Here is a 20,372-nt window from a genome sequence, read left to right as displayed (position 1 = left end):
AGATAGAGACGCTGTTCCCCTAATTACAGGTCAGTGGAGGATTACAGTGCTTTGGAAGCTGTTATTATAAGCTAGAAATTCTACATAATGTTGCTTTAAGTTGTCGTGTTGTTGTGTGTTCTGGCTGTGAGAAGGAAGGGAGCTCTTGTGTGTCCATAGCTCGGTGTTATGGGAGCAGAAGAGAGAGAGAGAGGGAGAGAGAGATAGGAGAAAGAATGCAGCTTGGGCTTGAAGCTTATTCTGAAGTATTCGAAATGATGGGAACGAGACCAGTCACTTAGCAATGCAATCAGTATCTGTGTGAGAATGGGAGCTTTATTTATATACGCTTTTCTTGAGAAAATCCATTGTAGAAAGAAAACAACTGGAAAAGGAAAATGGGGAAATCGCAGTGAGGCTACAGGGTTTCAGTGATTCTAGATTCCGAATGCCGAACAGCTCCCCAAAAGCCACTCCATGCTGCTGTCATATTACATTTCTGGCTGCATACAGTAGAGTAGGCCTGTCTGATGATGGAGTAAAGTTAATGAAGACTGAGTAGAGGAAGGTGGACACCCCACGCTCTGAGGTTTTCTTTCTTTTATTATTCACTTTGATTTAGTCATCCTGGGAGAACATCTGTTGCCCCCTCTGACCGCATGAGCTCACCGTCCAGTCCGTCTGAATACGAAAGTGATTACTTTGGCCTCCATGGGATTATTAGCTGTGGCTGATTTTCAGTGGAGGCGGTCTGCCTGTCATGCTAAGTGATGCTAAATGAAACCCAATCCCTATGTCACTCCCTCCCTCCTGTGGCTCCATTAGAATCTTAACAGTATGTGGAATGTGCTTTCATATGAAGCTGCACCTGATGCCGTTAGCTGTGCTGCAGGGAGTGTTGTACAGAAAGTAACAGGAAGAGAGGGTCAGCTCTCTCCAGTGTCCATTAACTTGACGGACAGTTGGCTTTTAGAGCCAATGCATGATCCATTGAATGGACGCCTTCCTGTGTTATGTGCATTAGGCTATGTATGTTTCTCTAAGATGCTATTTCCTCTTGTCTCCAACAGCTCTTCCATGTGGCGTACGTCCTCATCAAGTTCGCCAACTCCCCGAGGCCTGACCTCTGGGTGCTGGAGCGCTCTGTTGACTTTGGGAAGACTTACCAGCCGTGGCAGTTCTTTGCTTGTGAGTACACATCTACATCTACAAAGCACAGATCGGATCAGGGGTGGGCAAATCACGCACAGTGTCCTTCTTTCCCTGTTTATGCAGACCTGATTCAATTTACCTGCAAATTGCCAGGTTTAGTAGGTCTGTTAAAGCAGGAAAATCAGCTGGAATTTATCCCCCATTGCCCACCCCTGCCGTAGACCAGTGGTCCCCAACCATGTTCCAGGAGAGCTACCTTCCCACAGACTCTGGATCCATCCCTGATACACCCCACCTTATCCACCTAATTACTATCCTGTGGAAGTCCTTGATTGGTTAAATGTGGGGTTGGGGACCGATTATTGAAGACAATTGAAGACCAATTTCACCCATGTAATTGCTCTCTTAACTGCTTAAAAGTGTTATTACAAAATAATGTTACCAAGGAATCCCCCCCCCCAGTTTGTACAGAAGTCACCCTGTAGTTACGCCTTAGTGTGTAATGAGGCTTGCTTGCGGGGTCAACTACTAAATCAACCAGTTCACCAAATTCAGTTGACAGTTGGGCTTAATTCCATTATACATCCATGTAAACCAGTAAACCATCACTTAAATGGATCTTATCTGGCAATGCAAAGCAGGCTAGAAAGTCTCAAAAAGCAGCACAAGGTGCCACATTCTAAAGGTATTCAAATCCAGATGTGAAACATTTAAACGTGACAAAATGCAGGCAAATTCAGCTATATCCTATATTACCCTATATCCACTTATTCAGGAACAGCATAAATGTTTAAAAAAACATCCACATTATGTAAAAGATTCTATACTAATTAAAGGTTTTTCTTAGAATCGTATATCCCAGCCAAGAACCATTAAATGTAGCTTGTCTAGAGCAACTGTAGTAATGCTAAAGCAGCCTTCACCCAGTCATACTATCATGTTTGTATTAGTAGCCCAATATTGGGCAGCTTTCTTTGTAACACTGGCCTCTGGAGGGAAATTAACAATGCCAGACCTGCCAGAAATGAAATAATAAAACACAAGACTGGTTTGAATGACATCTGGTTATAGCTGGTTATAGCTATAACTCACACACACTCACATACTGTTGCAGTGCCAGTTTATTTTAACTGTGACCATCAACCAATCTCATTTTTTATTACCCGCAACCATCTACAACTCCCCCAAATAAACAAAAATGTATGAGCTGTAATAAGCTGTGGAGCAGTGGAACGGTGTTCTCTGGGATTATGGTGCTCCACCCAATACTTTTGGAATGAGTTGAGGAGTTGGGGATGAGGTTTGGTGGTGGTCATCCAACATCCTGACCTTACTGGTGGTGATTATGCACTCATCCTGACCTTGTTGCTGAAGACAATCCGATTGTCACAGCAATGCAGCAAAATCTAGTAAAAGCCTTTCCTGGACAGTAGAGACAGGGACTCCAACAAAAGCAGGATAAACTGCCTTTCAGAAGTAGAAACAATAAATAAACAGGTGTCCCAATACTTTTGTCTGTGTATTGTAGCATGTTATGACAATTTAATTTATGTAGTTTTTTTTATACTGATACTGATATATGACAGCACTTTAAGTAAACTATCATATTAATACTTAAGATTTTGATCAATCCCAGTGGCAGTACCTTGATACTGTCCTTCAGTGTCCTACAATGTCAGGACATCCACAAATGCGCGCACACACATGCAAACACAGTATCCCTGTTGTTTGAGACCGCCTCGGACGGCTACCATAACTGTAGGTGGCAACACAATCCTGACCCTGGTGTAGAGGAGGGGGGAAAAAGAATCATCAACAATACAGACGCTGAGGTCCTGGCTGGCATTTGGAGCTGTGACCTTATCACCACTCTGAAACATAATATTCTTTTGTTGGAATAAACTCGCATTCCACTGGCCCACGAGTGCCATGATGACTCAGAATACAGAAAATATCTGAACACAAGAGAAGTGCAGTCACCAAAAAGTAGAGATGGAGAGAGAGGACAGTTGAAGTGGGTGGGAAAAGATTGAACTGGACAGGGAGAGTTTAGAGGCCACCTGACCTTCAGCCCAAAACTCTGCCTCTCGTACAGTCATCTCCCAAAAAAGCACTTTGTCATTATGTCCAATATTTATAAGATGATTGTACGAGAGGCAGACTGTACACAGAGTGCGAGAAGCAGAGTGTAGAACATGGGCTGGAGGGGTATAAAGCCCCCCAGCATTGAGCTGTGGAGCAGAAGAACTGCGTTCTGTGAAACGATGACACTTCATCCAGTTTTTTTTTGGGAGGGGGGGTATTTTTTTGGGGTGGCGATCATACAGCATCCTGACACCTCTGATGGTCCATGCATTCACATCCTCACAGCAATGCTCCACAAATCTGGTACAAAGCTTTCCCATACAAGCAGCATAACCTTTCAGTATTAATGAATTAATGAATTAATTTATTTATTTATTTAAAAAAATACCTTTGTCCATGTAGTGTATATCTATCACCCTGCGTGTTAGCACAGACATGCACTTGGTTCCACATCTTCACCATTGTCATGCTCTGAAGTTGACCTTGTGCATGTCTAAGTGTAAGACCATAAATTATGGATGAAGACTAGTTTAACTTCGGATGGATGTTTAGACTTAACCAGTATTTCAAACAGGTTTCGGATGATTAACGTGATGTTTAGGTGACCCTAGATACCTTCGGCAAAATACCTGCATATATTCATTGTACTGCCTTTGTAACCCTTTTATACATAAACATTACTTTTCTCTGTAATGCTAATTGAACTGGGCATGTGGCCACTTCAGCTGCACACACTCATTACTACATTACTACGTCATTTAATAGTAGCTCCTGAGTCATTTCTGGGTTTCTGAATGCTAAGTCGTAGTTTAATAACATAATAATAATCCTAAGGTATCAGGAGGTTATTAATAGATACTGTTGCAGCTTTGCTTGGTTAAATTAGTCTTTGAACAACATGTAAACTTTGCTTATTCTTTTTTACCTTAGGGCACCAGAGCCTTTAGAATGTACCCAAACTATTTCTAGAGTGCGTTTGTAAGACAGAAGGAGGTGATGTAGCTAGTAATGATGCTTCATTTACAACTATTTTCATTTTGTCAGACATTAACTGTAATATTGTCTTGTGATATCAAAGAACTCCTGTTGTTATATGATTATATGTTTTCCACTCTCTAGAAATTGGCTTCATATGATTATATTTTCATACTTACAATCATCATTGATTGCTCTCATAGTGGAACACCTGTTTTTGTGGTTTGATTTTCAGCATCCAAGAGGGACTGCATTGAGCAGTTTGGCCAGAGGACCATCGAGCGCATCTACCATGACAACGACGTCATCTGCACAACAGAATACTCCCGCATTGTGCCTCTGGAAAATGGAGAGGTAACGACCCCAGTGATAATGTTATTAAACTGCTGTTGGACAGATATCTGAGCAGAGGCAGTGTGGAAACGGGAAGAAGCATGTAGTAAATAAATGAATTCTTCAAGCTCTTCTATATGTTTATGTTCCTCACCGTCTCTCTCATCCACAGATTGTTGTGTCACTGGTAAACGGACGGCCTGGAGCCATGAACTTCTCCTACTCTCCTGTGCTGAGAGAGTTCACCAAAGCCACCAACATCCGCCTGCGCTTCCTCCGCACCAACACACTGCTGGGCCACCTGATGGGCAAAGCCCTGAGAGACCCCACAGTCACCCGCCGGGTGAGAAATGACACATCTACACAAAATAGTGTCCGATTTTTTTTTTTTTACCAGACGTCGCTGGATTTTTCTTGTCCATATTAATGCGCGTTCTTCCTTTATCCCTGCAGTATTACTATAGCATTAAAGACATCAGCATTGGTGGCAGGTGTGTCTGCAATGGCCATGCGGAAGCCTGCAACGCTAAAGACCCCAACGACCCCTACAAGTAAGACCGTCATGACCGACATGCACTTCAACAAAATGAGTTGAATCGTTATCTCATTCTTGAACGTCTTTTTAACTTGAACAACTTAATTCCGTAAAATTATTTAAAGCTGTGGAACATGAGAGGAAGTGTGTTGTCGTGAATAACATCAAGGCTGTGATTTGGTTGCAGCGACCAGCAGGAGTGCTGTAGGTCATCATAGCTGTTATGTTATTCACAATAACAACACTACCTCTCGTTTTCTATTGCTTTTATACAATACACACAGTTTTTACAAAAAGACTGCTTTACGACTTTACGACTGCTTTAGATTGCTATGCAACGGTAAAAAATTCAAAACACCAGGACAGAGACAAGACAGGGAGTTCATAAAGGCACCTAATGAGTTTTGTACGCAGTTCAAGATAACTGCTGATACTATAAGGCTCAACTTCTGTGGTGTGGATAGAGCCGTAGTACTGTCGAATTATCAAGTTCAGCCAGAGATGTTATAAATAAGGAGACCATATGACGACTGTTAGTTGAGATATGAATGGGAATCCTTGTAACCCTGAACATGGCACCTGTGTGCGGATAAAGTCCCGCCCTTCAACAAAAAGAGCCAGTCAGCTTACATCTCTGAGCAGAGAAGGGTCGATGAGCTAGAGACGAGAGCCCCCCAATTGATGTGGAAAGTTGAAAAATCACATTTTTTCAGATTTAATTTCAAAATCCAAGTTTTTTGAAAGGATCTGACCTTCAGTTTCCAGTATTTTACTCCCTCCTCATTCATAGAGAGGTAGCCTGGTCTTGTGTGAGTTTGTTTAAAAGATGGCTGCCTAGTGAATAGACTTGCCTTTCAGTTGTTGTTAATGTCTTAGCGAAGTGATACAGTTTCAGTGTGAAAAAGCTAGTTAGAATAAGTTAGAACGCTTCTCAACCAATCAAAGATTGTGAGGTCAGAACAAACTGTTGTATGATAAGGTATAACATGTAAATATAATTAATGAATCACCAATTGTAGTGATTTGACCAATAGAAATAAAAAAAAAATTCCTGGAATAATAAAAAAAATACATTTATTTCCATGATCAGTTTGGAAGATTTTTCAGTCTCAGGTAAAGTTGTCATTTTTTGGTGTATTAATATACTTACTTTTATAATGGCAGTTTCATCTTCTATGGTCTTTTTAAGTGAAAGGCGGAAGTATGTTGCTACTTATTCTTAAAAAAGATGTATGATGGATGAATAGATTAGTATATCAGATTCTGTAGTTGAAGATAATCATCTCCTGCGGGTGGAATAACATCTAACCACTTTGATTACACACAGATAATGTAAGACTCTGTTCTGTTGCCAGTGCATCAGCATTCATTACCTCAGTCTGCCAATATGCAAAGTGCACACAGGTTTCTATGATTCACAATTACACAGCGGAGAGGGAGCGCTCCAGAATGACATGTCTGTGTGTATATATGTGTGAGGTATTTAGCCCAGAGGGTGTTCGATATAATTAAGTACTTTAGGGAGGGGGGGGGGCCTTAGTATGGTGTTAAAAGCTCTGTATGTGTGTGTGTGTCCTGAAGGGGAAATTGACAGATAAACGGTCATATCCTGCTCTTCTCCCTCGCTCTTGTACCTTTGGGGGTCTAGCAGGCCATCTGGCGCTGCAGTATCCTCTGGTCTTAGCTTCTACCTGCATCTAATGCAGGCGTATTCATCTCTTCATCTTTGCTGAATTTAGTTTACACATGCATGCAGAACTTGCAAAGACCTAAAACACCTAATTAACTAACCCATGGGACTAGTGAAGTGGACAAGGACCAGTGCTTATTAACTTTTAATGAATTTAGACATGCTTTAGATGCAAGTAAGTCAACTCTGCAACAAGAACTGTTCATTTCTGCCAGGGCCATTGTTGCTAGAACAGTGTGTATAGCTGTAGTAGATGAGAGGGACATTCTTCATAGCTGAGCTTTTGCAGGCGTCTGGATTTATGAGCCATGTGTCTTAAGAGAGCAACAGCTCTGCTACTGCCTGAAAGCCAGGGAAACTCACTCCTCTTCCGTTTCATGCTCTCGCCACTCCATCAGCGTCTAAAGAGAATCTGTCACGCATTCAGAGGGCATTTTTCACTATTCTTCACAATGGAATGGCCAAAAAAGAATAGAAGAATTTAGAATAGACTCAAACATCAAAGGATTTCTGTGATTTTACTTTTGGAACAATTGGAAAAACAAATCCACACGGCAAATCTGGAATTCAGTACTTTAGCATTAGTCACTTCTAATTTAAAGCTGATGTGCTGAAATACAGGCATAATTAACATAAATCATCTTCCTGATTACAGAACATGAGCCCTACTTTCACAACAACCTCAATTCATTCAGCTTGTATTTTCAAGTAGTTTTAGTTTGTATGGACTAATTGCTAGTAAATTTAGCTGGTTGAGTCCAGCTTTCATAGCAGTTCTATTGATTTAGTTCGAATTAACCCTGCTTTTAGAACAGTGCTAGTGAAGTTAGATTGTTTGAACCCTGCTTTCATAAATTCAATTTATTTAGTTTGTCTGAAAAATACTTTTATTACACTACTAGAGAATTTAGTTTCTACTTTCATTGAAATTTTTGTGAATTTAGTTAGTCTGAAATCTGCTTTCATTGAAATACTAGTGATTTATCTAGTGATTGTTTAAACCCCGCTATCATAACAATGCTAGTGGATTTGGCTTGTATGAAGCCTACTTTCATAAGAATTCTAGTGATTTGGTTTGTCTGAAGCCTACTTTCATAACAATGCTTGTGAATCTAGCTAGTTTAAACTCCACTTTCATAGAAATACTGGTGAATTTAGTTAGTCCGAAATCTGCTTTCATTGAAATACTAGGGATTTTAGTTGGTATGAACTCTACTTTCATAAATTCTAGTGATTTAGTTTGTTTAAACCCTGCTTTCATAACAGTTAGTCTGAAATCTGCTTTCATTGAAATACTAGGGATTTATTTAGTGATTGTTTAAACCCTGCTATCATAACAATGCTAGTGGATTTGGCTTGTTTGAAGCCTACTTTAATAAAAATTCTAGTGATTTCAGTTGTCTGAAGCCTACTTTAATAAAAATTCTAGTGATTTGGTTTGTCTGAAGCCTACTTTAATAAAATTGTAGTGATGTAGTTTGTCTGAAGCCTACTTTAATAAAAATTCTAGTGATTTAGTTTGTCTGAAGCCTACTTTAATAAAAATTCTAGTGATTTGGTTTGTCTGAAGCCTACTTTAATAAAACTTCTAGTGATTTAGTTTGTCTGAAGCCTACTTTCATAACAATGCTTGTGAATCTAGCTAGTTTAAATTCCATGTTAATAGAAATACTGGTGAATTTAGTTAGTCCGAAATCTGCTTTCATTGAAATACTAGGGATTTAGTTTGTCTGAAGCCTACTATAATAGAAATTCTAGAGAATTTAGCTTTAGGTCTACTTTTATTACAATTCCAGTGGAACCTTCCTTTGTAGCAACGTCAGTGACTTCAGCTTGCTGAAACTTGTAGGACCAACCATAACCTCACTGCACAAGACCTCTGCACAGATGGCATCTGGAGAAGTTGCTGCATGTATCATTTAAGCCCAGGCATCATTTAGACAAGAAGCAGGCAGGCAGTGTCTGTGGACTGACAGGTGGTTTGTTTAAGGTTTCAGGATTTGCAGAGATTTTCCTAGCCCTCAGAACGTGTGTGTGTGTGTAGCGGTGTTGGGATTGAGAAACAGACTTTCTCGCTGTGCCTATCTCACGAACATGCTGATGAATGGTTTGTTGCTGTGTCTGGCCATTCCAGGCATTCCTGCTTCTTTAGGTGTGAGGATGTAGGAGTCGGACGGAGTGGAAAAGTGTTGGAGCCGTCAGCATATAAACGCTTCACCTCCTCGCACAACTGATTTATTAAAACCCAGAGGGCTATAGTAGATTATGTTGACCTGAAGCAGATGCTCCCGTGACAGTGTGCCTTCTTTTGCGTGTTCCTTGGATACATGTCTGAGTGTGCTGCTGAGAGAGCATGAAGCTCGTTTATAGCTACTTGAGAGATGGCTAGATCTAGACCTTTGGACCTTTAAGTCATATAGCAGGTGAACTCTAGAACCTAGAATGAGAGATGGATGTTAAATGACTACTTTACTTGCTCTATGTGTGTGAATGGAAACCTTATGGAAACCTTATGTAGTTTTACAGTTTCAAGACTAGAGAAATATGAGGGTCAGTCTGTTAAACCTCATCATAGTTTGGGGATTATATCATATTTTATCATATTTTTGTGGTGGATTACCTGAACATAGTAAAAGTTATTGATTGATTGCAAAGAAAAGTTCATTGTGTGAAATTTGCATTGTAATTTATTCATATCATAATACAAGCCATTTTTTTCTTCGTTATATAGCAAATCAACCTGCTGCTTACACAATAACTGGACTAAAAAGTTACCTGCAGCTGCAAAAGTTTAAAACCTAAAACCGTTCAATTTGTATGACCCCTTCCTGCCAAAGTAGCCATTTCTTAGCCACATTGAGGGATGCCCTTGCAGACTTTATGCCCATAAAGAAGGTACACCAGCAGTACTGCCACATCACGGGTGGGTCGGGATCAAACCAGTATCTATATTAGATATGAGCTGGCCATGCAAAGTCTTTTTGCAAGTTTCGAATAGCATCTCCTGGTTAGTTGGTTACATAATACGCACCTGGGTGGTTGATTACTTGCGCAGATCCTTTTCTAATACTAATAACCAAGTCATGTAGGATCAGCGTAACTTGGGGTGTTTTTACAAGTCCTGACCACAACCTAATAAAATGCTGCGGCGGGACCTTAAACAAATGCTGTGCATAAACAAATGCCCACAAACCTCAAGTGAACTGAGAAAAAACATTCAGAAAACCATTACTTTGAGTTACTGCAGATGAACGTGGTTCAACAAGCTGTTGATTACTGGGGAGTGCTTAGTTTTTCACACATGGCCTTTTATATTTTGCCCTAAATTTTGTTAAATAAATTACGGCACTTGTGTGATGGTGTTCTTCTGAGGTTGTATTTGCCTAATTTTAAGACCTGCGAATGACCAGATGATTTTTATTATGTCGTGATGTGTAATACTATAGAATTACGCATCACGTACGAACAGCCAAACATCCTGAACAATCAGGGCAAATAGATCAGGGTCCCGAAAGAAGCTCAAGTGCGAACACACCTTTTTGACCCCCACCCCTTGCAGTGTTTGTGTAGTGTTCCTACAGTGGCCAGTGATAAAGTGATGGATGAGGTAACTAGCAGGGTCATATGCTCTGAAAGTCTGAGCTTATCTCTGCTTTAAACTGATCCTCAGCTGCGTGCCAGTGTGGCGTGTGTATATTTTACTCCATATTTAACGTCTTAGAGAGACGTTTAAAGGTTAATAGATTCCAGATGACTCGGGTTGGTTTGGGTCATTTGAAATAAGACTCTGGAAGTACTTATTCTGACTGTGTGTGCGCTTGTGTCTGACAAGAGATTACCCTGGAATTGAACCTGAACCTTCCAGACAGACCAGATAAGCTATAGAGGCTGTATATGCAAGGCTGCAGGACTGAATAGCTTGCTGAAATTTAGCTGTGCATTGTATGACAGTGGTGGGGTATCAGTAAAGCACGTAGGAGTATGTGTGTATGTGTGTGTGTGTGTGTGTGTATATTTGGGATATACGGCTTGAGAGAATAGTTTACAGTTAGGAACAATCCTCACATTCTTTCCTGTCAGTGTCGGGTTGCTTTTCAAATGAGCAGTGGATTTAAGAAGTGTTGGAGTGGGATTTGTTTTACAGGTGGAGGATCAGGTGTTGTGTAATTTGCTAAGATTTTTGGCCGGCCAGTTCGTACAAGCGCCTGTGAAATTTGCCCAAATCTCCACAGTAGCCTGGGTGGAAACCTCAGAGCCTGGATATTTGTGTCCGCATCATGCAACTGCTGCCACACTCAAAACCTACACATGGATGTGTCTGTTAGCAGTTTCTGTCTCTGCATTAGCTTGATTAGATCAAGAATTCTTGCTACCACTATAATATGCATTCTAGATTCATACTGTATTCAGCTTATGATTTATATTTCTTATAAATATGTGTATAGATAAGTATTTATACACTCTTTTATATACTTTTCTGACTGTTACTTGATATATATTTATAATGCATATTGTAAATCTTCTGTTTCTGCTGCTGTCATGGTGCATTTTCCCTGCATTCACCTCATCCACCCTGTCCACCGTATCATTTTGAATAGAATCATGAACCCTGTGCCACAACTTAAATGAAACCCGTACTCTACGCTCTTAAAATGCAGGAGCTTAGATGGTGCTTTTTGTACAGAACAAGTGTGACGGTCCTCTAGACCGTCAGCTCTAGAAGTTTTCTCTATCACATCTCTATCACAAGCATTCTTCTTTATTGAACCGAAAAGGGGCATATAGGGTTGGACCGTATCCACATTTTCATACCGCTATACCAAGATATTACTATGAGGGTGGTGGTGGTGGTGGGGTGGTGCTTCCCGTAGAAACTCACCCAGCCTTATTTTAAAGCTGAAACATTTGGTTTGTTCACAGGGTAGCAAAGTAACTGTTCACATCACAAAAAATTAAAATCTAGCTGTCAACATTTTTAAATACCGCGGTATACTTAATATAACCTGACTGTGATTGGTCCTTATCAATGCATCTTTTGTTCTGAGACCTCCCCCTGACTGTTATTGGTGCTAATTAATCCATAATTTTCTTCTGAGACCTCCCCCTGACAGTGATTGGTCCTAATCAATGCATCATTTGTTCTGAGACCTCCCCCTGACTGTTATTGGTGCTAATTAATCCATAATTTTCTTCTGAGACCTCCCCCTGACAGTGATTGGTCCTAATGAATGCATCATTTGTCCTGAGACCTCCCCCTGACTGCGATTGGTCCTAATCAATTCGTTATTTGTTCTTAGACCTCCCCCTGACTGTGATTGGTCCTAATCAATGCATCATTTGTTCTGAGACCTCCCCCTGACAGTGATTGGTGCTAATTAATCCATAATTTTCTCCTGAGACCTCCCCCTGACTGCGATTGGTCCTAATCAATTCGTTATTTGTTCTTAGACCTCCCCCTGACCAAATGCAACATTCGGTTTGTTCACATGGTAGCAAAGTAACAGTCTGTTTACCTCAGAACAAATGAAAGTCTAGCTGACTGTCAACATTTTTAAACACAGCGGTATACGGTATTACCGTTATACCGCCCAAGCCTAGTGGCGCATGTTCTAAGACACAAGATGACACATGAATACTTTTCTAACTTCTACCATGGCCCTTTAAGTTTTCTCTCTCTCTCTCTCTCTCTCTCTCTCTCTCTCTCTCTCTCTCTTTCTCATTCTGTTATTGCGCTCTCAGGGTTTTAGTAGGGACGAGGAGACATTCGCCCAGTCTGACAGAGCCTCATGTAGTGGATGTTCATTAATATAAACCAACCTTAGGATTTCTACCTGCTGCCGGCTTGTCTTCTGTTGTTTGTGTAGTGCTGTGTGTCATTGTGTTTTTCCCCCTCTTTCTTCCCTCACTCATACAGGCTTCAGTGCGACTGCCAGCACAACACTTGCGGCCCGTCATGTGACCACTGTTGCCCCGGATTCAACCAGTTGGCATGGAAACCTGCAACCACTTACAGCGCCAATGAGTGTGAACGTGAGTTTAGTTCTTCTTTTTTCTGGAGGAAGAAAAAAAAAAAGACCCCCTCAGCACCCCTTTCTAAGAGGAACATCGTGCCAAGAAAACCTTTTTCTTTCCAGGAAAGGTGCCAGAGGTGTTGGTCATGCTTCTGTGCCAGAGGTTCAAGCTCATATTAATCTGTGTAGCCCTGCTTTATGCTCTGTGTATGAATGAGATTTGCTATGGTGGTATGCTCCCACTGTGGTCTGTCTAGCATGTGCATTAAACCTTGTCATGGATTCTTTTGGGGTTTTTTTAGTCTGGAGTTTATAAACACTTAAGCACAGTTTATAGAAATATATTCTCCTGACTAAAACACACATTTTAAAGTTTCAATTTTTTTTTTACAAGAAATATTTTGGTTATTTTCAGCCTCATTTCAAACTGTTGCTGTTGTTGTTGCTCATAATTCTGCATGCTGAGGCCCAGCAGGTGGACACGTCAGGTTGCCAAAGGCTTACTCAATTAAAAATGCATCTTTTGTTCTGGGACCTCCCACTGACTGTTATTGGTGCTAATTAATTCATCATTTGTTCTTAGACCTCCCCCTGACTGTGATTGGTTCTAATCAATGCGTCATTTGTTCTGAGACCTCCTCCTGACTGTGATTGGTGCTAATTAATTTATCATTTGTTCTGAGACCTCCCTCGCTTACAATTGGTCCTAATCAATGCATCTTTTGTTCTGAGACCTCCCCCTGACTGTTATTGGTCCTTATTAATTCGTCATTTGTTCTGAGACCTCCCCCTGACTGTGATTGGTCCTAATTAATTCGTCATTTGTTCTGAGACCTCCCCCTACCTGCAAATAGTCCTAATTAATTTGTCATTTGTTCTTAGACCTCCCCCTGATTGTGATCGGTGCTAATTAATTTATCATTTGTTCTGAGACCTCCCTCACTTACGATTCGTCCTAATCAGTGCATCTTTTGTTCTGAGACCCCCCCCCGCCCCAATGAGTTTTGCTATTTGCTATTGCTGCATTTACTCCACCCCTTTCAGCCAATGTTCATAAACATATAACTGTCTGTTATCTCTTGAACAAAGGAACATTAGGTCTTACATAGTTTATACAGCTCTGCAAGCCATAAATGTGCCTTCTCCCAAACCAGCTGTGAGCTGTGAGGCATTGTAAGTAAACACTGCTGACAGCATTGTTTACTTTTTTTTTTATTTCAGACTGTTGAGAGATCAGTGAGTTATTACCTCTTGTAGGTTTGCAGGGCATGCTGTGAGTGGAAGCTGCTCAGAGGTCAAAGTAAGTCATCAGATGGTGGATAAGAGGGGCTGGCAGGGAGTACAGAATCTAGCTGCATGCTAAGAGCTCAGCAGCCATAATCCCGTCTGGCTTCTCTCACACATTGTAAAAATAGGACCACACTGCACTGAAGAGAGTTTCCAGCCCTGCATGCTTGTGCGGGTGTTTGTACATTACCGTACATCTCAAAGTGATTCTGACTGCTTTTCTACGCTTGAAAGTTGTATTACATTTAAGATACTCGCATATTGTCGCTGGCAGGACAAAACCTAGTAGCTACAAAATGGCAAAGCTAAAAACCTTCATTGCCTTCAATGGAACCTTTAATGGAATTCAGTGGTTTCTGTTAGGGCTGTGTATTGGCAAGAACCTGGCAACACGGTAGATATACATATACATGGCTTATGGTTCAGTATACTGCGATACTGTAAGCAAGAAGATACATTGTGACACACCATCATATGCATAAATATGCATATGCATCTGAGTAAAAGAAAACTTTACTTTTCATCAGAATAGTGGGATCTAAAAACAGGGTAAAATGAACCGCTGTCTCCCACCAGTCTGTGTATAATCATACTGCATACTTTTTTTTTATCTTAAGAACACCTTTATACTGTTAACTTATTTTTGTTTGTGTAAAAAAAGAATTAAAAAATAATTTAAATGGAGATTAGGTTCAGACAGTGACAATACATCTATTACAGTGGATCTGTACTAGCATAACACAGCATAGCTTGCTGTTTTGGCGAGAAACAAGAAGGCACACCTGTGTGTCTCACTTCCAATGTAATCTCTTTACTTTCCCATATGCAAATCACACTGTGCTTCAATGAAGCACACAGCAGTTATTAACTTTGCTTTGTTCTCACATGTGAGCCACACAAGACGCTGGAGGTGTGTTTGATTCCGAAATGTCTTTACAGCATTTAGGTTGTTAGTTTTGGGGCGATCAATCGATTAGTGTATTCAGGCAGCTTTTCAATTTATTGATGATATTAAATTTAAAGCAGCATTATGCAAAAAATGTATTTCTTACTCCTGGGCTCCCCCTACAGTGTTCAATTTTTAAGGACACACTTTTACATGCATTTCTGGACAAGTTGAGAAAGACAGAACTGGCGCTGAAAGTGAAAGAAGCATGTGGACTTAGGTGGTTGGGTCATGTTACAGGACCTGAGATGTATTTATACGTTATGCAGTTTTCACTAGTGTTGTCCTGCCCGCTTCACCAAAGTTACACACCCCAGTGTGCTGAGCCCAGAGGAGCAGCGGAGGCCAGTAGAGGCACTGTTCTCCCCATCACAGTCAGTGGGGCATTGTTTTAGATGCAATGGACTGCAGAGTCCTGCTTTACTCACTCACTTGCTCTCTCAGATTGAACAGGCTGAAGATTCTGCATAGGGGGGGCTTTAAATAGCTTTTAGTGGCTCATAAACGTGCTGTTTTGCGTCCGTTGGTGTTAAGAATTGCTCTCGTCTAATGCTGCTCTTTCTTCTTTCTCTTCCCTTCATTCTTTTTTTGCTGCTCCTCCTCTGTGAGCAGACATAAACTCCCAGGTAGAGATTCCAGTCTGATCTATCTTGTATATGTGTACGTGTGCACCTTTGCGTGTGTGTGTGTGTGTGGTGTACATATATCTGGTCTCCTTTCTGTAATCTCTTGTCTTAATCCAGTGTTTATGGCCAAACAGATTTGCTGTCTCTCAGCCCTGCTTTAACCTTTTAAAGGGAACGCTGACCGTGAAGGTCACAAAGGTCTCAATACAGGTCCAGTGCTTTTAAAAAAATGCAAAATGGCTCCTGAGTGGGGCAGCTGACTAAGCGTTTGCCCTATTTGTGAGAGTCAGATTGGCTGCTTCGATCCCTGGATGCCACAGCGATCCTTGGCTGGAAATCCAAGAGAGAATAATTGTCCTCACTCGCTCTGGGTGGGTAGGATGGTCCTCTCTGCCCTGTCACTTATGCAATGCTGATCAGTGCGGGCTTGGCAAAACTGGCAGTTAAGAGATTGTTAGGGGCAGTCGAAAAGATTCTGTAGCCTGGCTTAATGTGGCTTTATGCAAATGCACACACACACACACACACAGCTTATCTAGTGCCTGTAGAGAAGTACTAGCAATAGCATAGGACACTCTGGAGCAGATTAACATGAACCTATTGGCACCATGCCTAATGCCAGGTGTGGGCTAGAGGGGTTTAAAGCCCCCCCACATTATTGAGCTGTGGAGCAGTGGAACTGGGTTCCTTGGAATGATGGTGCTTCATCCAATACTGCTACAAAATCTAACAGAAAGCCTTCCCTGGACAGTAGAGACAGTTACTCCAGCATAAGCAAGATTAACGTGGTAATAAATAATAAACGTCTGAGCTGTAATGTTTGTGTCTGCAGCGTGTAACTGCAACGGCCACGCGTTTGACTGCTACTATGACCCTGAAGTGGACCAGAAGAGAGCCAGCCTGAACATCCAGGGGGAGTATAGGGGAGGAGGAGTGTGTATGGAGTGTCAGGTATTAACACACACACACACACACACACACACACACACGCTCTCTTACACACAGAGGTTGATTCAGTATTGCTATGGTCCAGTGCTCTGCTACTGTAAATCATTAACATACTTCACGTGTGTCACATGTGATTCTCTGTGTAGCACCACACCACAGGCATCAACTGTGAGCGCTGCATGCCAGGCTACTACAGGTCACCCGACCATCCTCTGCAATCACCACTGGCCTGCTCAAGTACGTGTCTGACCACATGAGTTTCAGAGTCATTTTCATATGATTAAATCTGTGTTGTTTCTTATGGATATTAATACTAGTGTAATATCTCTTTCTCTCACACTCTCTCTGCAGAGTGTCAGTGTGAGTCAGAGTTCACAGATGGGACGTGCGAGGATCACACAGGCCGGTGCTACTGTAAACCCAACTACACGGGTGAACACTGTGACTCCTGCGCAGAGGGCTATGAGAACTTCCCCTCCTGCTACCGTAAGTCTGGTGGAGAAGAGCAGGGTTATCCTACTGCATCCCCGAAATGCTTGAAACCAAAAAAAAGGGACAAAAGAACTTTTCTGTTTGGTCACTGAGGTTATGGTTGGGTTCAAATTTAGAAATTTGCACAAAATTCTTATGTTATGCATATTTATAAAGGTTTCTATTTTGTGATTTTTGGAGTGGGTTATCTTAGAATGGTGAGGCTGTATCAGAAGGTGTACTCCATACACGCATATGTATATGCCGTATATACGGGATGTCACTATTTGGTACTGGTCTGAGGTTTGTAAATGACTACAGCCCCAGTGTCTGTGTGTATGGTAGAGGCTGGCTAACTAGGCTTGCTTTCTTCTGTAGAAGCTGCGTTTATTTGAAGGATAGATCGACTCACTCGCTCTCTTTCTGTTTGCTCTCTCTGTCTTTCTCTCTCTTCCGTAAGCTCTTTCTGTGTCACAAACTCTCTCGCCCCCTTTTTCTTGGTATCTCTCACGCATGCAGTCTCATTGTCATGCTCTGTTTCTCTGACTTTCTCGCTCCCTCTCTGTATCTCACTCGCGCTGTCTTTCTCTGTTGCACTCTCTCGCACTCCCTCTCTCTCTGTATCTCACTCGTGCTGTCTTTCTCTGTCGCACTCTTTCTCTGTATCTCACTCGTGCTGTCTTTCTCTGTCGCACTCTTTCTCTGTATCTCACTCTTGCTGTCTTTCTCTGTCGCACTCTTTCTCTGTATCTCACTCGTGCTGTCTTTTTTCTGTTGCACTCTCTCGCACTCCCTCTCTCTCTGTATGTCACTCATGTGCTGTCTTTCTCTGTCGCACTCTCACACTCTCTCTCACACACACTCTCTCTCTCTCTCTCTCTGTATCTCACCCGTGCTGTCTTTCTCTGTCGCACTCTCTCACGCTCCCTCTCACTCTCTGTATCTCATTCATGTGCTGTCTTTCTCTGTCGCACTCTTTCTCTGTATCTCACTCTTGCTGTCTTTCTCTGTCGCACTCTTTCTCTGTATCTCACTCTTGCTGTCTTTCTCTGTCGCCCTCTTTCTCTGTATCTCACTCGTGCTGTCTTTCTCTGTCGCACTCTTTCTCTGTATCTCACTCTTGCTGTCTTTCTCTGTCGCACTCTTTCTCTGTATCTCACTCGTGCTGTCTTTCTCTGTCGCACTCGTTCACCCTGCCTCTCACTCCCTCTCCCTCTGTATCTCACTTGTTCTGTCTTTCTCTGTCGCACTCTCTCGTGCTCTCTCTCTCTCTCTCTGTTAGAGAAATACAGATGCAGACGATGCTTATTAGCACCATAAGCAGAACACTGTTATTCAGCCTATTAAAAGAATTTGGCTCTAATTATGGATCTGTGCTCGTTTGTGTTTGTGTCCATCAGCAGCTGTTCCCACCTACCAACCTAATTTCAATGGAGAGGCCAGACCTGCAGGAGAGATCATCAGTACGACCCTTCTTCCATATCTCCCTCCCTTTCTCCTTGCCTCTCTCTCTCTCTCTCTGCCTTTCTTTCTCCTGTCTTATTCTAATGTGAATTATTATACTCTACAAATCTCTCTAACCTGTGCCCCTAACCTGTGTGTGTGCGTGCATGCATTTTTGCATGTATATGTAGACTGTGAGTGCAATGCAGCGGGTACAGAGGGAAACTCATGTAGGCCGGACCCACAGACCCGGACATGCGTGTGTAAGCCTGGGTTCACAGGAGAGCACTGTGACGTCTGTGCTCCAGGACACTACACTCTCAACTGCTACCGTAAGAGCCGCCCCCCCCCCCCCACACACACACACACACACACACTGACAAAATATGCCATTTAATAACTGTGTGTTTAGAGAGCCAGCAATTAGAACAGCTACCACTACTGGTGTGTGTGTGTGTGTGTGTGTGTGTGTGTGTGTGTGTGTGTGTGTGTGTGTGTGTGTGTGTGTGAGAGAGAGAGAGAGAGAGAGAGAGAGAGAGAGAGAGAAAGCAGGCAGGCCAGGTCCAGTTAGGAAGTTTATGACTCTATTTAAGGTTGCTGTAGCAGCCGACAACTGAGCAAACACACAGACATACAAAAATGTACATACAACTTCTTTCAGGTGTAGGGGTGTGTGTGTGTGTAGCTTATGGTTCCTCTCTTATTCACACGTTTTTGCAGTGTTTGTGTGTGTGTGTGTGTGTGTGTGTGTGTGTGTGAACTGTAAACCACCCCCAAACAAAGCCTGTTTGTTTTGTTGCATCTGTTGTTTTGTTGAACACACACCCAAACGTGCTCTCTGCCCCTCCCCCAGGCTGTGAGTGCTCTGGCCCAGGTTCTCAGGATGGGTCATGTGACGTGGTGACTGGTCAGTGTGTGTGTAGAAGTGGGTTTCAGGGCTATTCGTGTGATCAGTGCGCGCCCGGATACTTCAACTACCCTCTGTGCCAGCGTGAGTGTGTGTCTGCCTCTAACTACACTAAACTACCCACACACACTCTCTCTTACACACTACAGCAAGACGTAGCAGGTTCTGCTACACTCAGCTCGAAGGTTTTGTGGTCAGGGGAGGTTCAGGCAGAATTATACACACAATTAAACTTTTTTTAAAAAAATTTCTTCTCTCTCTCGCCCACACACTCCCTCTCTCTCTCTCTCTCTGTCTGTCCCCTCCCTCACTCACGTTCGTCCTCTCTTTCTCACTCCCTCACATCTCATTTCCCTCACTTTATCCAACCCCCCCACCCTCGCTCACTTTCATCCTCTTTTATCTCCCTCTCTCTTTCCCTTCGTACATCTCTTCCTCCCTCTCTTTCTCTCTCTCCCTCCTTTGTCTCTCTGTAGTGTGTGGCTGCAGTAGTGTAGGTACTGTGCCAGGCGGTTGTGACGCAGCGGGCCGATGTGTGTGCCGGCCGGAGTTTACAGGTCCTCGCTGTGAGCAGTGCCGCTCTGGCTTCCATTCTTACCCCAACTGCGAGGGTGAGAAAACACACACACACACACACACACACAATCTCACACTCTTCTTACTGTATCTGTCTGTATCTGTCCCAACCGCTGACTTCTCTGACTCCATTTCCCAGTGTGCATCTGTGATTCACGGACATCGCTGGACTCCAGCTGCAGTGCGGCAGGACACTGCCAATGTCGACCAAATTACAGCGGCCCCAGGTGTGATCAGTGTGCTCCAGGCTACTACGGCTTCCCCAGCTGCTCACGTGAGTCACACACACCTCTTACCTTGCATACTGGTACCAAGAGTACTGTTGCTGTGGTTGATATCAAATGGATCATATAGCACAGCATTTAAGCATTGTCTAAACTAGGGCACTAGGTCTGATGCTGATCTTTG

The 20,372-nt window shown here is 42.4% G+C and overlaps 1 protein-coding gene across 3 annotated transcripts in view; it reads left to right on the top strand.

Annotated features, from left to right (window-relative positions):
• lama5 (laminin, alpha 5) overlaps positions 1-20,372 on the top strand; it is a 90,591-nt gene that overhangs the window by 28,879 nt on the left and 41,340 nt on the right. Inside the window, exons 3-15 of one of the 3 annotated variants that reach the window (XM_072656436.1) lie at positions 1,050-1,167; positions 4,427-4,545; positions 4,697-4,867; positions 4,978-5,075; positions 12,664-12,779; positions 16,452-16,570; positions 16,714-16,804; positions 16,919-17,053; positions 18,442-18,501; positions 18,673-18,813; positions 19,335-19,472; positions 19,865-19,999; positions 20,104-20,238. In XM_072656436.1, coding sequence (XP_072512537.1) covers positions 1,050-1,167; positions 4,427-4,545; positions 4,697-4,867; positions 4,978-5,075; positions 12,664-12,779; positions 16,452-16,570; positions 16,714-16,804; positions 16,919-17,053; positions 18,442-18,501; positions 18,673-18,813; positions 19,335-19,472; positions 19,865-19,999; positions 20,104-20,238 — 1,576 coding nt within the window. Of the gene's footprint in view, positions 1-1,049; positions 1,168-4,426; positions 4,546-4,696; positions 4,868-4,977; positions 5,076-12,663; positions 12,780-16,451; positions 16,571-16,713; positions 16,805-16,918; positions 17,054-18,438; positions 18,502-18,672; positions 18,814-19,334; positions 19,473-19,864; positions 20,000-20,103; positions 20,239-20,372 lie in introns of all 3 variants that reach the window. The other 2 variants (XM_072656435.1, XM_072656437.1) reach the window with 2 other exon arrangements.

Source organism: Salminus brasiliensis, chromosome 14 (genome assembly GCF_030463535.1).
Source record: "Salminus brasiliensis chromosome 14, fSalBra1.hap2, whole genome shotgun sequence".
Taxonomy (NCBI): domain Eukaryota; kingdom Metazoa; phylum Chordata; class Actinopteri; order Characiformes; family Bryconidae; genus Salminus; species Salminus brasiliensis.
Note: the sequence above shows the minus strand (reverse complement) of the source record. Positions and strands in the feature narration are given on the sequence as shown.